Source organism: Rattus norvegicus, chromosome 13 (genome assembly GCF_036323735.1).
Source record: "Rattus norvegicus strain BN/NHsdMcwi chromosome 13, GRCr8, whole genome shotgun sequence".
NCBI classification, from domain to species: Eukaryota; Metazoa; Chordata; class Mammalia; order Rodentia; family Muridae; genus Rattus; species Rattus norvegicus.
Window position 1 is genome coordinate 77,417,778 of NC_086031.1, and position 16,957 is coordinate 77,434,734.

Below are 16,957 nucleotides of genomic sequence, written 5' to 3' on the forward strand. Positions count from 1 at the left end.
ATAACCTCCATGGCTTTAAGTCAGTTGTTATCATAAGCCCACTTGCTACATTGCTTCCTCATCAGTGGGCTGTACCACATTCAGATTGCAGATGTCTCTGGGGAATCATCAGTCGGTCTACTATGTCAAGTGATTCAATGTGCTGCTGTCCCCTTACAAGAGACCAGGGACATCACCCAGTGACAATCTGTGTCACACTGGTGTAGGTGAGAGATAGCAGGGGCAACAGTCCATTTTAACCATTCTGCACTGCCATAGGATGTGTTTTGTAGGGTCCATCATATTGTCACATGGTGTTCTCATCTGGATGATTGTTCTGGAAAGGGAAAACCATACTCTCCTGGACTATGAGAACCATTACATCCAACCATCACCATGCTTGAATGGAGTTCTAAAACAAGGTAAGACTTTTTCCAGTTTTGATTCTACATGTGCAATGCTCAGTCTGCATTTCTATAGGCTATCTCTCAGGTGGAAGATGAAACTTCCTGGCACACAGGTTAAATGTCTTCAAAATGTGTTTTGATTTGCTAACACTTACACACACACACACACACACACACACACACACACACACACACACACACACAGAATTTCTGGCTCATCATAAAAACCTAAGCACACTAGGGAAACCTTTCTGAGGATCTACAGGGCTCCAAGAACCACAGGGGCCACTGCATGGTGTTTCTTCTCTGGTTTCCCTATGTGTTTCCCTTAGCATTTGTTTTATGCCTAAATCTCTTCACAATTTGTTAATGGTCTTAAGTTCGCAACTCCCTCCCCAGTGCCTATTATGCCCAAAGTTAGACACAATTCTTACAAAGAGAGGAAGGGCTCATGAGGGCACAGCCCTCCCTAGAAGCTATACAGTTAATGTTTGTGGGGTTGGGGGTGCAAATAACGCTCAAGTAAATAACCCCTACTCCTGGTCATGCAAGCAACACGAGGCATTGGTCTACCAAAAAAATGTTAGGAAAAAGGAGGCTTGTTGAGAGAGGGAAAGATGAGAGAATAGGCTGGAGAAATATAATCAAAGAACACTTTATGTGTATGTAAAGAATCAAGACTTTTAAGATGCACATATGGAGTCATTTGCCTGACATTAATGCAAAAACAAATCATTTTTGTTTTGTTTGTTGAGACAAAAGTTTCTCTGCGGAGTTGGGGATTTAGCTCAGTGGGAGAGCGCTTGCCTAGGAAGCACAAGGCCCTGGGTTCGGTCCCCAGCTCCGAAAAAAAAGAACCAAAAAAAAAAAAAAAAAAAAAAAAGTTTCTCTGTGCCCTAGCTGTCCTGCAACTCACTCTGTAGCTGGCCTCAAACTCAGAGATCCATCTGCCTCTGCCTCCCAGGCACTGGGACTAAGGGCATGCAGCGCTGTCACCAGCATCAAAGCATTCTTTAATGGGAAAGATGGGGCATAGGGAGTGGCTGTGTACATAAACCCTTCTCTGCAAAAACTAGTGGGTGTCCAAGGACTCAGAGAAGGGACAGAGTACAAGGCCAGCAGCTGGGGAGCACACTGGTTCCCAGTGGTACAAATTTCCATTGTGTAGGAAATGAAGCTGAAAATCTCTAAGCTTTCAGTTACTATAAAAATACTTGAGATAAACCAACTTTCAAGGAAGAAAGTTTATTTGGCTTAGGGTGGAGGTTCCAGGCTACAGTGAGCAGACCCATTCATTGTCCTTGTGCCTGTGGTAAAAGCAGGGCAGCATGAAGGGGAAGATATGATGGGATGAGTTCTTCACTTGACAGCAGCCGAAGGCCAAGAGGCAGGCCAGCGTCCCAACGGTCCCTTCAAGGACACACCAGTGACCCTATCTCCTTCTACAAAATGCCTCCTAAAAGCTCTACCACCTTCCAAAGGAGCCACAGGGGCCCGGGAGCCAGCTTTCAACATATGACCTTTGGTTTATATATCCATGATACTGCAATGCTCAACCGTAACTTGTCCTTGGTCTTCCCTCAGCCTCCAGAAGCAGAGGTAACCAACCCTACTCTTCTTCCATCAGACTTTTGTGTTGTTTTTCAAAAACAGGGCTTCTCTGTAGAGCCTTGGCTGTCCTGAATTCACTCTGTAGACCAGACTGGCCTAAAACTTATAAAGATCAATCTGCCTCTGCCTTTCAAGTGCTGGGATTAAAGGCCTATGCTATCACCACTTGGCTTTCATAATCAGACTTTTTAAGAAACTTAAAACTATCATCCCAGGTGTTGCCTCCCATCCCAAAAGGTGGGAAGCACATAGCTGATCATGTGACCAAGAAAAACATGAGGTCTAAAAGTAATGTGCGTCATGCTTTGACTTCCAGCAGCCCGGGTGTTCAAGTCAGCTTGGACAGAAAGCTGAGTTGCCTGGCCCCAGGGTTCACACAATCTTCACGGTCTTCAGCATATCTGACAGAACATAGGTGTCGTCCCAACTCTGCCCGGGCTTCCTCAGGGTCCGCTCCAGAGCCTGGGCCTGTTCCAGGAGCTCTGGTGTAGCGAGTTTCTGTTCTGGATGCAGCTGACAAAACAGGATCTCGTTCACCTCGCCCTCAATCCGCCGGACGTACAGGAGAGGGAAGGCTGCCCTGAGTCCAGCCAGCACCGACTCCTTCAACCCCAAGTCACGACATACAAGGTTAAGGATAAAGATACCTGCAGAGTAGGAAGGGGAGAGGAACTGAGCACAGACAGAGCCATGCACCATCACGGGGACCAGGGGGTGGTAAATGAGGACAGCCAGTAGATCGTGCAGAGACACAGCACACAAAACATGACGACTATCAATACGGGAAGTCTAAGAAAACCTCGGCCTTAATTTTTGATCTTTTCTCACATTATTCCCATATTTTAATATTCTCATGCCTAAGAAATCTTTTCATAAAAAATACCATAAAGGTATTAATATTAACGATAAACCCATCAGTTCCACAAGGATGTTATATTCTTGGCACACCACATGAGTATTTACTAGCCAGTGAGAAGGCCGAGGTCATCCTGACTTCTGGCAATAGAGATTCTAATCAACCCAGTACACCAGAGGCCTTTAAAAATGCCAAATACCTAGGGGGCTGAGGACATGGTTTCAAGTGACAACTGGGCTCCAGCTCTGTCACTTTTCAAGTCACTCAGCATCCTCGTGAGCCCTGTGCAGCTCCAGCCCTAGGAAGCGATCTAAGACACCTGCAAACACGGTTACCAAGTAGTACTTCCTAGTTATTACTGCAATACGACTTACACTGCCCCCCAGCAGTGCTAGACAAAGGAGCTCTAGCACAGCCACACGATCTGGGGAGCAGTAAAAACGGACGATATAAACAGCGCTACGGTTGAATCTCATGAACCTTGAGTTGCGTGAAAAGGGGCAGACACTTTTAAGAATACATATGACTCTGTCTGTATCGAGGACATAAACCAAGCTATGGTGACAGTTTAAGACTAACAACTGAGGAGATAAGGATGTAGACTCCCAGAATCTCGGGAAAGTCTGTGTTTGGTGCTGGTAAACAGTCAGTTTGGGGAAACTAAGCAAACCACACATTTAAATGCAGTTTTTATTAAAGAATAATTCATGTGTCTATGTGATGTGTATACAGGTATGTGGAGAAAGTGCATGTTGTTAGTGCACACACCTGGTGTCCAGCAGAGGGCCTCAATTCCTTGCAGCTGGAATTAGAGGCAGTCGAAGTGGGTGCCAGGAAGCTATCTTAAGTCCTCTGTAATGGCAGCAAATGCTTTTAACTCTACCCTAACTCCCCAGCCCAAATAATGTTTTCAAAGGACACTTCCTTCTTTCCCTTTCACTCTCTAGTGCTTCTTACCTTCACGAGACAGGATGCTTTTGACCTTCTGCAGGAAAAGTTGGTCCACAAATGCTGGGGGAGGACAACTCATTCCCAGTGTTGGATCCTTACTGTCTACATCAAACATTATCACATCATAGTGAGGGCGTGCTGGGAAAGAGAAGAAAGTGAGTCCTTGTCTTTGAAGGAAACGATGACATCGTTTTCATTTCTACATACACCATGCTCTGAAACCTGTTGTGAGCAGCTAAGTCTGAAAGATGACATGAGTACTCTACCTACCGAAGACATCAATGTCATGGTTTAGACAAGTCTTTCTCAAAGTTCAATCTACCCTACAGTACAGATGAGCGTTCCTCGGAATCTAGAAGTGTGTTCCAAAGACAGATGTTAGTTAACAGGCTCATTCCGACATGAACGATACATGCTATGCTTGTGGTTTTTAATGCTGGAAGAAGTGAGCATCACCTCGGGAAGTTGCTACGTACTTGGGGAATGTGGTCTGCACACACAGCCCCGTCAAAACCCCAGGGTGGCACAAGAAGGTATGAGAAGAGCTGAGAAGCCTGTGGGATGTTTTTGCCAGTCCACCAGGTAAATCTCAACGTATAATCAAAGTTGAGACCCAGTCATCTAGCCAAAGCAGCTGACTAGGCCTTTAAGGGCTGACCAAGCATACAGTAACTGTAAGCAACATCATAGGATCCTATAGATAAATTTGTAGAAGGAATGAGAGACCTATAGAATCTGGCACTTGACAGAAAGGTAACTTGTCCTTCATCCTAGGGATAAGGTACAAGGAACAAGCATTTCACAGCCTCACCTCACACGGCTGACGTTTTGGACAGAACATTTTCATTCTTGAGAGAGAGAGAGAGAGAGAGAGAGAGAATCTTAACATATGCCCTATCTTTTCTTCCTTTTCTTTTAACCAGCTGCAGACTCCAGCTTCCTCAGACTGGCAGGAAGGCAAGGTTAGGAGGTCAGGAGGGAGGACTAATGGTCTGTTTTATTGGTTGCCACATCCCAGCAAAGCTAAATCCACAGCTGAATAAGCAGCCAGGTAAAGGGCTGACGACGTGGACAGCCCCTCCAGAGACACCCCCCCCACCCCCCGCAGGCCTGGCAACCTTGGACTACCGTTCCACAACTGATATTCCTCCAAATGCTCTCGGCAGTACCTTCTCCTCCTGCCAGGCTGGTAACGTAGTCAAGGCCATCTGCGATGTGAACCTTCATCCGGTCACTCTGTGCGAAGCCGAACCACTGGGTGGCCACTTCCAGCATGGAGGGGTCAATCTCAACAGCATCAATACGGGACTTCGGGAAATGATCATGAATGAAGAGGGGGAGGCTACCCCCACCCAGGCCCACCACCAACAATGCCAGTGGAGTCTCTGTAATACAAGAAGAGAATTTCATGATGTGGTCTGGTTATGAAAAAGTTCTATACAGGGAGCACAAAACAGGGAGTTACAACTGTTGTTCTGCCCAGTGACAGACAAGGACCTAGCCTCCCTGTCTCATCCTGGAAACTGAGGAGTCTCCAGACATTGGGCCTTTCCACCTTGGCCTCATTTTGATCAGGTCAGGACAATGTAGCATGTGCTATGCTGTAGTCCCTTACAGACGCCAACGTAATTGGCTGACATACTACCACAAGTTCCTTAGAGTTAGTGGATATACTCCCATGCTAGAAAATGGAGGCACAATCTTATTCATAGTCATAGAGCACTATGAACGCAACAGCCCTCACCCAGCTCTTAACTCAAAGGGCCATAAATACCTTTTCAGACACCCCAACAAAGTAAAAATGATCCACTAAGTTCTTTAAAGCACAGAAAATAAGTACCCAAATCTAAGCCCTAAGCACAGAGAACCATAGTGACCACAAGAGTACTAAAGCTAGAAAACAAACAAGCCACTAAAAAAAGCTAGACCCTGAGATTAAATCAGCAGTTAGGGAATTCAGGTGAACACGCCTGTGAGTGAATACATCAAGCTTCTTATTAATGATAAAGTTATCATTTTAACTATAAATTTGTATTTTGAGCCAAATGGTGGTGGTGCACACCTTTAAAACACAGTATTTGGGAGGCAGAGGCAGCTGGATCTCTGTGAGTTCAAGTACAGCCTAGGTGTCCTGAAACACAGTGAGTTACACTCTGTGGAACAGGTTGCACCGAGAAACCCTGTCTCAAACAAACAAACAAAAACAAAAAAACAAACAAAAGAATTACATTTGTGCTCAAATAAGGCACTACTGAAAAGCCATATATTACCCAATGCCATTGGAAATGGGATGAGTTAAATGTACTATCCAGTTAACATGATTTTATATATATATATACATATATATAATACATACATATATACATACATATATATGTATACACACACACACATATACATAGACACATACACACATGTGAAAATTTACAAATAACTTAAAATTTTATGGGTAACTTAAAATCTGTAAGCTTCACATACCTCACTGAACATATGTTATGCTTCAATCTTAAAGCAAAATAAACATAAAAAAACCAAACTTATACCCTAACACAGGCAGCTTTTTCAAGATAGCAAGCTGTGTGAGGCTGGTTACCTCCAAGCTCATTAAGAAGCTTGATGTGTTCACTCACAGGCATGGTCACGGCTGTGACCACGGCTCACCGGGGCCGTGGCCGAGATGAGGGAAAATAGGAACCTATGGGCTCTGTCAGTCCGTAGTAACTGCTTACTACACAGCAACATGCTCACTTCTGCAGGCTCAGATGCTCTGACAGGAAGGCGGTGGCCTCTTACCTAAGAGTAGCTCTGGGTTTCTCAGCAGGGCAAGGCCAGCAATCATGGCTTTATGGTGTTCGCAACAGAGGTAACTCTTATCGATGCACTGCCCTGGGGCAGGCGGGACGTCCTCAGAAAGATCAGCAGGTTGCTGTTTCTTCTTGTCCTTTTTCCGCTTCTTCTGGGCTAAACAAGAGAGTCACATTACTGAAGTCCCATGCTTCTAGGGCTAGTCCTTGGAAACCAGGGATACCAGCAACAGGGTGCTGCAACGGCTTTAAACAGACTGAGAGGGCCCATTCTAAAGTAAGCAGATTGACTGACATCGTACACACGACCTGAAATGGGGTCTGAAGGAAATACATATATCATGGGAACCGGCAAGTTCTACAAATCAGACCCTCCCCACAAAGACACCGCTGTCTTAACATTCACCATATACCAGTGCATACCAAGTGGCCAGAAAAGGTACACAGCAAGGGCACATTCAAAGCCTGGAATAATTAATTAAAGGGCCTTCCCTCTGAGGCTGTAAGACCAGTGACTAGAGGGAAGTTGGCTCATTATTCTTTTACAGAAATGTAAAGTCACTGCTACCTCCTTGACACCAATTACTGTGTCAACCCCTTTTACTCTTAGCCCGTCTCATAGCTGCTTCCACCTCTTCCTGTGAAGAAATGGAGCATCCCCGGTATTCAGTAAAGTACTCTGGTATTCAACAAAGCACCCAGTTACTAGGTGGTGCAGGTAGGAACAAACTTAGGACTGCCTGTCCCTGTGTCCATCACCTTTCTACTACCTCCTAGACAGCATACTGCACCATGCCATCGAATCAGTAAGGGTTTGTCTCTCTACTTGACTTTCTCAAAGAACCAGCTCCTGGCTTCTTGACTCTTTGTCCTGTTCTCTTTGTTGAGTCAAATGACTGACCTCAGCCCTGATTATCTCCTCCCATCTACTCCTCTCGGGTGTGTTTTCTAGAGCTTTCAAATGTACTTTTAATTCATTAGTATGAGGAATCTCCAATATCTCTATGAGGGCATTCAGTGTGTTATGGACTTTCCTCTTAGCACTGCTTTCACAGTGTCCCATAAGTTTAAAGAGTATGTCTGTGCCTTCGTTTTCACTGAATTCTAGAAAGTCTTTAATTTCTTTATTTGTTCCCTGACCCAACGATCATTAAGTTGTTCAGTTTCCATGAATATGTAGGCTTTGTGTTGTTGTTGAAGTCCAGCTTTGATCCATGGTGATGTGATAAGATACAAAGGGTTATTTCAATCTTCTGGTATCTATTGAGGCTTGCTTTGTCACCAATTATATGGTCAATTCTGGAGAAGGTTCCGTGAGGTGCTGAGAAGAAGGCATATTCTTTTCTGTTTGGGTGAAATGCTCTATAGATGTTAGGTCCATTTGAATCATAACTCCTGTTGGTTTCATTATTTCTGTTTAGTTTCTGTCTCGATGACCTGTCCATCGGTAGAGTGCTATGTTGAAGTCTCCCACTGTTAATGTGTTGGATTCAATGTGTGGCAATGCTGGGCAGTGGTGGTGCACACCTTTAATTCCAACACTCAAGAGGTGGAGGCAGAAGTTCAAGGCCAGCCTGGTCTACCCAGTGAGTTCCAGGAAAGCCAGGGCTACATAGAAGAAAGCCAGTCTCAAAAAACAACAAAGAAAAAGCATGAAACTCAAACTAAAAAGAACAAATCTTCTTCAGCAATTTGAGGTGCGGGACAAGGTTATCATAAGCTGCAGTCGGAATTACCACGATTCTTCCCTTTGAAGCAGCAAAGTGCAGGGCACGCACACTATGGAGGAGGGTGGGGCTTTATGCGACCTTCATTTTTCTGGGTCATCTTACAGGGGCACAAAGGGATGTATGTGGAGCAGCTTATAAAACCAACTCCCTTTAACCTGAGGCACTAAAGCCGTTATCACGAGGATTCAGCTTCACTATCGTTTCAGAGCTAGGCGTTGCTCAAGACGTGAACAAGCTCTTCCATTTGCTTGTCTCCACTAGTATCCTGCCCAGATGGTAAGGAGAACCCAAAGAGCCCTGAGTTTCCAGTCACAGATCCAGGCCTGTCCTCCATCTTGGCTGAGCTCTCAGTTCTTTTGAACGTTCTAACTAGAGAGGCCGCCCACTCCAGCTGGGTTCCACGGCCTCATCCGTGACACCTCACCTCTGTGGGACACCTCACCTCTGTGGGACACATCCTTCAGCAGCCGGGCCTCCGACTGCACCACGCTCCTGTTGCTGAGGAAGATGAGCCGCCGGAAATACCGCCTGTCCTCCCCTTGCACATCCTCAATAACGTAGTCACCGCTCAAGGCACTGTGGGCTCGCTGCTGAACAGTCCGGACCCCGATGTCCCCGCCAACAGACAGGAAGGGCACCTGAAGGGGGAGACAGAGATGTGGCAAAGCATCAGCTCAATTAACAAGTGTGTGATGTTATCCACCCTGCTCTGGTACGAGTGACCATGAGGACTTCCCCACATCAAGGACAGCATGGCTCCAAAGACCTGCCCTCCTGGGCCTTTCGAGAGAGATCATGAGGCTTACTCCACTTTAGAAACTCAGATGAGGGGTTGGGGATTTAGCTCAGCGGTAGAGCGCTTGCCTAGCAAGCACAAGGCCCTGGGTTCGGTCCCCAGCTCTGAAAAAAAGAAAAAAAAAAAAAAAAAAAGAGAGAAACTCAGATGAACACATAGAGATCCCCTAAGCAGCAGAGACCTGCACCTGGTGCTGCCCAAGAAAGAAGTAAGAGTTTCATCAGTAAGCACATGGATTCTCCACAGCCCAGGACAGTAACCAACGAGAGAGGAGGAGCTGTAATCTGTGAGAAGGAATCTGGACACCAACAGAAATAACAAAAGTCCAGGGGAAACGATGACCCCCTCCTTTCCCCAACTTAGTCTCATCTCTGGTGCATCTGCCCACATCTCGGGATAAGAGTATATTCCCTAAACTTGCTCTGTCCCATTCTCACTTCTGTCTCAGCAGATTTCCTAACTGCCAGTAAGTAATTCCTGCCCTTGCAGACATAGTGATGAGAGAAGCTCTCCAGAGAATCCAGGCCTTTGTGAGATCAATCTCTCTAACGGACAACAATCCCAGAGTCTGACAAAAAAAAAAAAAAAAAAAATCAGAGTCATGGTCAGCCAGCCCAGGTCAGCCCAGTGAGCAAGACCACAGGCTAGGAACCCAAGCAGAGCCAATTCTATCACACTGGCCCTCTGGAGCCCTGGCTGTCCCAGAGTCCAGTTCTTACAACAGACTTGCCAGTTTCCTGTGGTGACAGATGTCAACTGGTAAAGCCACTTCTCAGTGCAACTTTTATCCTTTCCAGCAACGCTGACATCCTGACTGAGCTGGCTGGGTCCTCTCTCTTTTATATCCTCCCATGATACTTCCTAGATACAAAACAACCAGGGAAGTCCACTTAAAATGTGGGGAAGAGGGGTGGAAAGATGGCTCAGGTTAAGAGCACAGGCTGCTCTTCTAGAAATCCTGGGTTCAGTTCCCAGTACCCACACGATGACGGGTCGCAACTGTCTTAGTCCCATGGGATCTGGTGCTCTCCTATGGTATGCAGACGCACACACAGAGGAAAGAACCATATACATAAAATATATAAATAGATCTTTTTTTGAGACCTGTTTTAAAAAAAAACCACCACAGGCCCCCAACCGCATATGTAAAATATATAAATCTGTTTTTGGAAAAATGTAAAACCACAAACAAAAAAAAACAAAAAACAAAAAGCACAGACCTCCCACCTCAACACCTGGAGTGGCTGGCTCTTCTCTCTCTGCTGGGACATTTAACTGTCCCCTAACGGTGACTCTCCAGGCTATGGTCAGATTTTCATCCTGATTTTCTTCTTTAATTTCTTATACTAATTTAATTTATCATTATTTAATGTGCACTGGTGTACTGCGGGAATATGTCTGTGCAAGGGTGTGAGTCCCCTGGAACTAGAGTTACAGACAGTTGTGAGATGCCATGTGGGTGCTGGGAATTGAACCTGGGTCTTCTGGAAGAGCAGCCAGTGCTCCTAACATTAGAGTCGTCTCTCTGGCCTCTCAATGAATTATGTTAGCATACAAAGTAATGGGTCTCACCATGGCCTCTTCATGATCTCTGTCCTTATACTTTGTTCTCATTTGTCCCTTCCCCTGGTCCCCGCCTTCCTGGCTGCCAGTGGACTCCAGGCAGCAGTGACAGCTGCTGTCGGAGGGGTTCCGTACCTGCTTGGGGGGCATCCCAGCTGGGGCCAGCTCCATGACTCTGGCCGACAACTCTGCTTGAATGCTTTCCATGCTGTCATACCGCTGGCCTCGGTGAAGAGCCACTGTGACCAACCTCCTGAAGCCCGCACTGGATGCCAGCTGCTTCCGGCCCTCCTCCATGCCAAAGAGCCACTCCGTCTCCCGACCCTGGGGTACTGGGATAGACGACATTGGTTACTAGGAGTGCTGGTGAAATATCAAGCTCCATGATTAATATCCACATGGCTAAACCAGTCACTGCTCGGGACCAGCTCCCTTCCTGTGACCCACTGAGAGACTGAGAGGGTAGCAATTCCCAAAGCAAAGCAGCCCATCAAACATGAAGCGGGACTAAGGACAAGTGTGGATATGTCTGAGGGGAAGGGAGATGGGCAAAGAAAACTCGCGCGCGCGCGCGCGCGCGCGCGCGCGCACACACACACACACACACACACACACACACAGACACACACAGATGCACGTGCACGCGCACACACACACAGATGCACGTGCGCGCGCGCGCGTGCACACACACACACACACACACACACACAGACACACACAGATGCACGTGCACGCGCACACACACACAGATGCACGTGCGCGCGCGCGCGTGCACACACACACACACACACACACACACACACACACACACACACACACACACACCATCCCAGATAGTGCTGTTTCCATGCAGGCCTTAACTCTAAGCTGTTTACAGACACAAACACTGGAATCCTCACAGTGGCCCAAGATGAACGTGGCATTGTTCCATCATAAAAATGAGGAAAGAGAAGCACAGAACTGAAACGACTTGTCTAAATCCACAATGCAGTGAATGCAAAGCTCAACTCAGGCCAGACGGCCTGGCTCACCGCTACGCTCCTATCCGCTCCGCTCTTCGCTGAGGTGGGGCTGTTAGGATTATGAAATACTTAGAAGGGTGGCTCAGTTCTCAAGAAACCAGGCTTCCAACATAACCACACCTCGCATGCACCCAGGACGGTCCCATCTTCTTCACTTCTCCAACTCTTCTCATCCCGCCACCCCTCTGACACCTTCCCTTCTTTACACAACAGCAGCTGACATCCGTACAGCACTCACCACACGGCCAGCCTCATTTCTACGAGCGTTTACACTTCCTGACTCTACACCGGGAGTTAAGTCCCATTCCATTTGCAGAGAAAACGAGGCATACAGGAAACAGTCACTTCTGCTGTGTCAAATCACCAGGAAGCTGGGACTGCATCCTAAGAACCTGCAGCAGCGCTCCCTCCTGTCTGCTACCTCGCACTGCCTTTCAGTCTGGAGTCCAACAGCACACATGCTAGCTAGAACTCGGCCAAGACGTCTCAGCTGGAACCCACCAGCCCAGCCTTGTCTCCATTTATCCAGTCCCCTGAGGAACTAGCCTTGTTATGCAATGTGTAATGGGTCTAAATTTACACTATCTCCTGCTATAGCCTCAATTCTCAAACTTCATTAGACCTTCAGAATGGACTATAAGAACAAGTTCAAGTCTAAGGTGGTTCCTGGACAGATATTACTCCCTCTACGTTAGACCTCGGCTTATCTAACCTTAAGATAAAAACAGACACATAACAAACATCCAATCACCAATACCCAAGCCCAGTCCCGGCCCCTGTAAGCCTGCCTTTCCAGGGAAAGAGGTGGAGCAATCTCAACTCACTGATGAAAATGGCAAAATGATTGTCCCGCGATGGTTTCACAGCGGGGTTGTCCACCACGTGGAGGGTGTAGCGTGGCTCCCCCGTGTCCCCACTGCACAAGTCCAGAGACACACTCCCCAGCCCGGCGGCTTTGCGGCGAAGCTGACTACACAGCCAGGCATAGTGCTGCCGCTCCCGCACAGCCTCGGCCAGCCGATCGGCACTCTCCAGCCGTACAGGCTTGCCCTGCTCCTGAGTACACAGCTCAAAGATCTGAAGGGCAGAGCCAGGGACTGGCCTGAACTTGGTCATGACGAAGGCAAAGACAGGCAGGGAGAACCGAGGCTCTGCTTCAGACACCTGGTCCTGGCTGTTGGTCACTTGGTGTACCCTCACCATCCACCCCTCCCGAGAGAAGTGACCCACTGCTTTCTTCAGGATGTGAGCCTGAGCCAGGGAGATGCAGAGGTAGCGACCGCCCACCTGCAGGACACGGCCAACCTCAGCCAGCATCCTGTCCACCTGACGCAGGGTCTTCTCCTCCTCATCTGTCAGGACAGCGTCCAGTGTGCCCTTGTCCAGCACCACCTGGAATGTGGCATCTGGGAACTCCATGTGCGTCATGTCCATCTTCAAGAAGCTCATGTGGGGCCGCCGGCTGCCATTGCGTTCTTTCATTTGCTTGATGACAACCTCGCTGATGTCGATGTTCATGATATCCTGATAGCCCACGTCATAGAGTTGCTCGCTGAGCTCTGAGTTGCCACATCCGATCACAAGCACCTGGAGGAAAAAAAAAACACGGACAAAAAGTGACCAAGGCAGAGAAATGCGCTTCAGATATCTCAAAGACTAAAGTCTCACTTTGGCTATTTCAGATTCTCCAAAGACAGAGGCACTACCGTGAGGAGAAAGCGACACTCCAGGCGCCATCTTGGAACTAGCAATGTAGCTGCATACAATCCAGCATAGCCATGCCTGGGACTCCAAAACAAAACTGTAAACATTCTTAAAATATTGTGGGTTCTGGTTTTTGTTTGTTTGTTTTTGGTAATTTTTTTTTCTGTGTTACTTGACTGCACGGTTCTTAGGTGTGAGCCTTGTAGATGACAACCTCTTCATACAATGTCCAAAAGCTAGACACACCCTAAGAGGAATTAGTGAATTCAAACAGTATTTTGCTGTAACAAAGGCCATGTGAGAACAGGCTGTGTGATGTGTGCTATTCAAAACTTGAATGTGCAGCTTGGAAGACGGTTCAGTAGCTTAGAGCAACTACTGCGTTTACAGAGGGGCCCAAGTTCAGCTCTCAGCACCCACGTGGCACGGCTCACAAATGCCTATAACTCCATTTCCAGGGAATTTGATAGCCTCTTCTGGCCTCCATAACCTCCTGTACTCACATGATGCCCATACACTCAGGCAGACAAACACACATCTACATAGTAAGATAAGGAAATTTATTTTTTAAATTTGTAGGAAGTTGCAAAATCCAAATCACCAGTTGCAACCTCGTTTTTTTAACTGTTAAAAACGTAGGCTGACGCAACTGTTTCCAACCACTCATACTTCCTATCTCCACAGACAATAAACTACAGTGTGTGAGGATTCAGAACCCCATCCCAGCCAGATTCCCCCTCATACTACCTAGCTGCTTTTCTGAAGCCAGAGTTATAATACAAATTGTTGTCTCTCTTTGTGGCATATTCTCCCATTTGTCTTTCAAAATTTCTGTTGCCACCATCTCTGGCGGGAAAGGCATAGTTCCCTGAAAAGCAAGTAAACACTGGAGCCGGACAGACCTGCTTTTAAGTCTCCATTTGACCACCTACTACTACATGAGTGACCTCCAACGGTCACCTGAAAAAGTATGGGTGCAACTACCCACCTGAATTTGTTGAGACTAAACGGCCTGCGCATAAGAGATCTTAAGTCTTCCCTGCGGCCACTACAACTCTTCCACACCTACTATCTAACTTGGAATTTAACTTGGAACTTTTCACTTTCCGTGTGCGGCTTATGCCTTCCCGCTCCTGTAGCTTGGGGGCCCGGCACGACGCCTGAAATTTGATGAGCACACAGCGGTGACTTAATAAATAAACATATACATCAATAAAGCCCCACGACGCTGCCTATTCCACACTTGTGCAGCGGCATAACACCGTTTCAGTCTACTGGCAAAGTCGCCATTCCAAAACGAATTAAGGATGAACTTGTAACTGAAAATCTTTAAAAGGCTACTTTTAAGGTTGTCATTTAGTCAAAATGCTGGACGGAATCCTAAAATTATGGATCCGAGTTGGGGTCCCCACGCCTGCCTGTCTCCTAAATTTAGGGTTGCTATCTTCCGTCCCCACAGAGGGCCGCCTCGCCGCACGCCTTACCTTTTCCTTGGGCTTGATGTATTTGTGCAGCACCTCGCACAGCTCCAGATAGGTTCCATACCATTCGAAAGTTTTCTTTCCTCGATGCTGGAAAAACTTCTCCCAGTAGTCAGCAGAGCCAAACTCCTTGGAGCTTTTAGGTAAGAGATTCATATTCCCACCGTGAGCTGCGTCTTCGAGACGGCTCCTGGTGACAGATCACCCCAGGAAGCACCTGGATGCAGCAGCGGGAATGTTATCCACTACAGACACCATAGGTTCGTTCTGCACTCAAACCCCAAGCGGACAGCCCCGAGCAGTACACGCACGAACGTACCACTAAGCTTGCCACGCGCCGCCCCTATTTTGCACCCAGAGTCTGCACCCCACGTGCACCAAACCCTACACTCCAGCAGCTACTCTCAGAACCCAGAAACCATATCCGGGTAAAAGAGCTTGTGATTGGTCAGGCGCCCAAACCAAGACAGAAGTTCATCTCACTCCTGGCACGTCATTGGCTGGAATTCTCAAGTCTCTCCGGCTTGATCGTGGGCGCCGCGCGCTCTAGCCAAGCCGGTAGGGGTGGGCGGGACTTCCTGCCGGACTCCGGGCGGAAAAGGCTGACTTCCGGGAGCCGAGAGCGGCTGCGCACGCAGCCTTTGTCAGCTGCTCCATATGCCCGGCTGAGGGCGCCCGGGCACTAAGAGCAGGAATCTCAGGAAGAAATCTCTTGTTCAAGAGGATGTGAGCTTTGGGATCCAACACTCAGCTCTTCCCGGACTTACTTTGCCACCGTTCTTGGTCAATTCAGAAGAAAAGAACGTGACTGCTTATTTTTCTCCAAAATACAGGCCTCCGCTATCAATACAGTAACAACGCCGAATTTCAGAGAAAAGAAAAACCAATAATTAAGACGTGCCTCCCTTTCCCCCTCGCCCTTCAAAATACAGTAACCATTAAGAAGATGCTCATTTTATCATCGGCTTCCTTAAATTGTCATCCTGATGTCAGTTGTAAAGACATATTTTATGTGTCTAATGATCAACCCCATCCTTTTAAATGTTCGTTTTATGAAAATATCCCAAGGCAATTCCTAGTGAAGAACTGTTTTTGAAAAGACGATGAAAGATAAAGGAGTAAGAGATGGAGCCAGATATGAGTGCCATAGCCCAGGAACAGAGATTTGGGTTCCTCAAATACCATGGGCCCGTGATGTAGCAATTGCATGAACTTTTTATAGTAACAATACTGAAAGTAGTAAAATGGCACACTTGCAAATATATTGGTGAGTTTATTATTGGAAGAAGTTTACAATCAAGCGGGAAAAATGAGAGGTCTGTTCATATTTTCCAAAGACGATTACAAAAGGTGTTGCCATGTACAGAGGAGGACACTATATAACTATGAAAGGGCCGGAAGATGTCCTAGGATAATTTGACTCTGGAATTGCAACCTTTCAACCTCTTCACACCATTGAAGTTGCAATCAATGAGCCTTGAAGAACACAGTCTTTTCCAGAGATTCCTTTTCACAGCTGATACACACAGGGCTAGCACAGACACTGAACAGTTAGAGTAGACATAAGTTTTAAAGCAATCTTCAAACATTTCAGAATCACCTATTGGACTTTTATTGAAATTTTTTTCATGTGATGTATTCTGATCATGGTTTCTCCTCTTCCAACTTCTCCCAGCTCTTCTTCACCTCCTCAGCTTCATGACCTTTCTCTCTAGATAAAATTCACAGCATTTTAAAAAGATTTTATTTATTTATGCCAGGTGTGAGAGTCCACACCTTTAATACCAGCACTTGGGAAGCAAAAGCAGGTGGATCTCTGAGTTCAAGGCCAGTCTGGTCTACAAAGAGAATCCAGAACAGCCATGGATTATTACACAGAAAACCCTGTCTCAAAAAAATTGTTGTTGTTATCATTATTATATAGTGTTCTGCCTGCATATAGGCCTGCAGGCCAGAAGAGAGCACCAGATCTCATTATAGATGGTTATGAGATGCCATGTGGTTGCTGGGAATTGAAAACTCAGGACCGCCAGAAGAGTACCCTGTGCTCTTA

At 46.8% G+C, this 16,957-nt stretch overlaps 1 protein-coding gene across 4 annotated transcripts; it reads right to left on the bottom strand.

Annotated features, from left to right (window-relative positions):
• Positions 1–1,615: 1,615 nt before the first annotated feature.
• On the bottom strand, positions 1,616–15,451 carry Mettl13 (methyltransferase 13, eEF1A N-terminus and K55). 4 transcript variants are annotated; one of them, XM_006250152.5, is made up of 9 exons: positions 15,224–15,395; positions 14,908–15,121; positions 12,544–13,306; positions 10,833–11,029; positions 8,781–8,976; positions 6,598–6,765; positions 4,974–5,189; positions 3,811–3,942; positions 1,616–2,644 (listed from the first exon to the last, which is right to left on the bottom strand). In XM_006250152.5, exons 2-9 carry the CDS (start codon positions 15,058–15,060, stop codon positions 2,370–2,372), a joined length of 2,100 nt encoding a protein of 699 aa, XP_006250214.1. In that variant the 5' UTR covers positions 15,061–15,121; positions 15,224–15,395; the 3' UTR covers positions 1,616–2,369. The 4 variants fall into 4 exon arrangements, with proteins under 4 accessions (XP_006250214.1, XP_038946413.1, XP_038946414.1 ...); XM_039090485.2 differs by having other exon boundaries at positions 14,908–15,451; NM_001134501.1 differs by having other exon boundaries at positions 1,620–2,644; positions 8,763–8,976; positions 14,908–15,327.
• Positions 15,452–16,957: the final 1,506 nt, after the last annotated feature.

Excerpts from the sequence above, each read along its gene's own strand:
- Mettl13 (NM_001134501.1), bottom strand. The coding sequence starts at position 15,060 with ATGAATCTCTTACCTAAAAGCTCCAAGGAGTTTGGCTCTGCTGACTAC. Across the intron at positions 13,307-14,907 it reads ACATCAAGCCCAAGGAAAAG|GTGCTTGTGATCGGATGTGG; the intron begins GTAAGGCGTGCG and ends TTTTTCCTCCAG. Across the intron at positions 6,766-8,762 it reads AGGTGAGGTGTCCCACAGAG|CCCAGAAGAAGCGGAAAAAG; the intron begins GTGAGGTGTCAC and ends TCTCTTGTTTAG.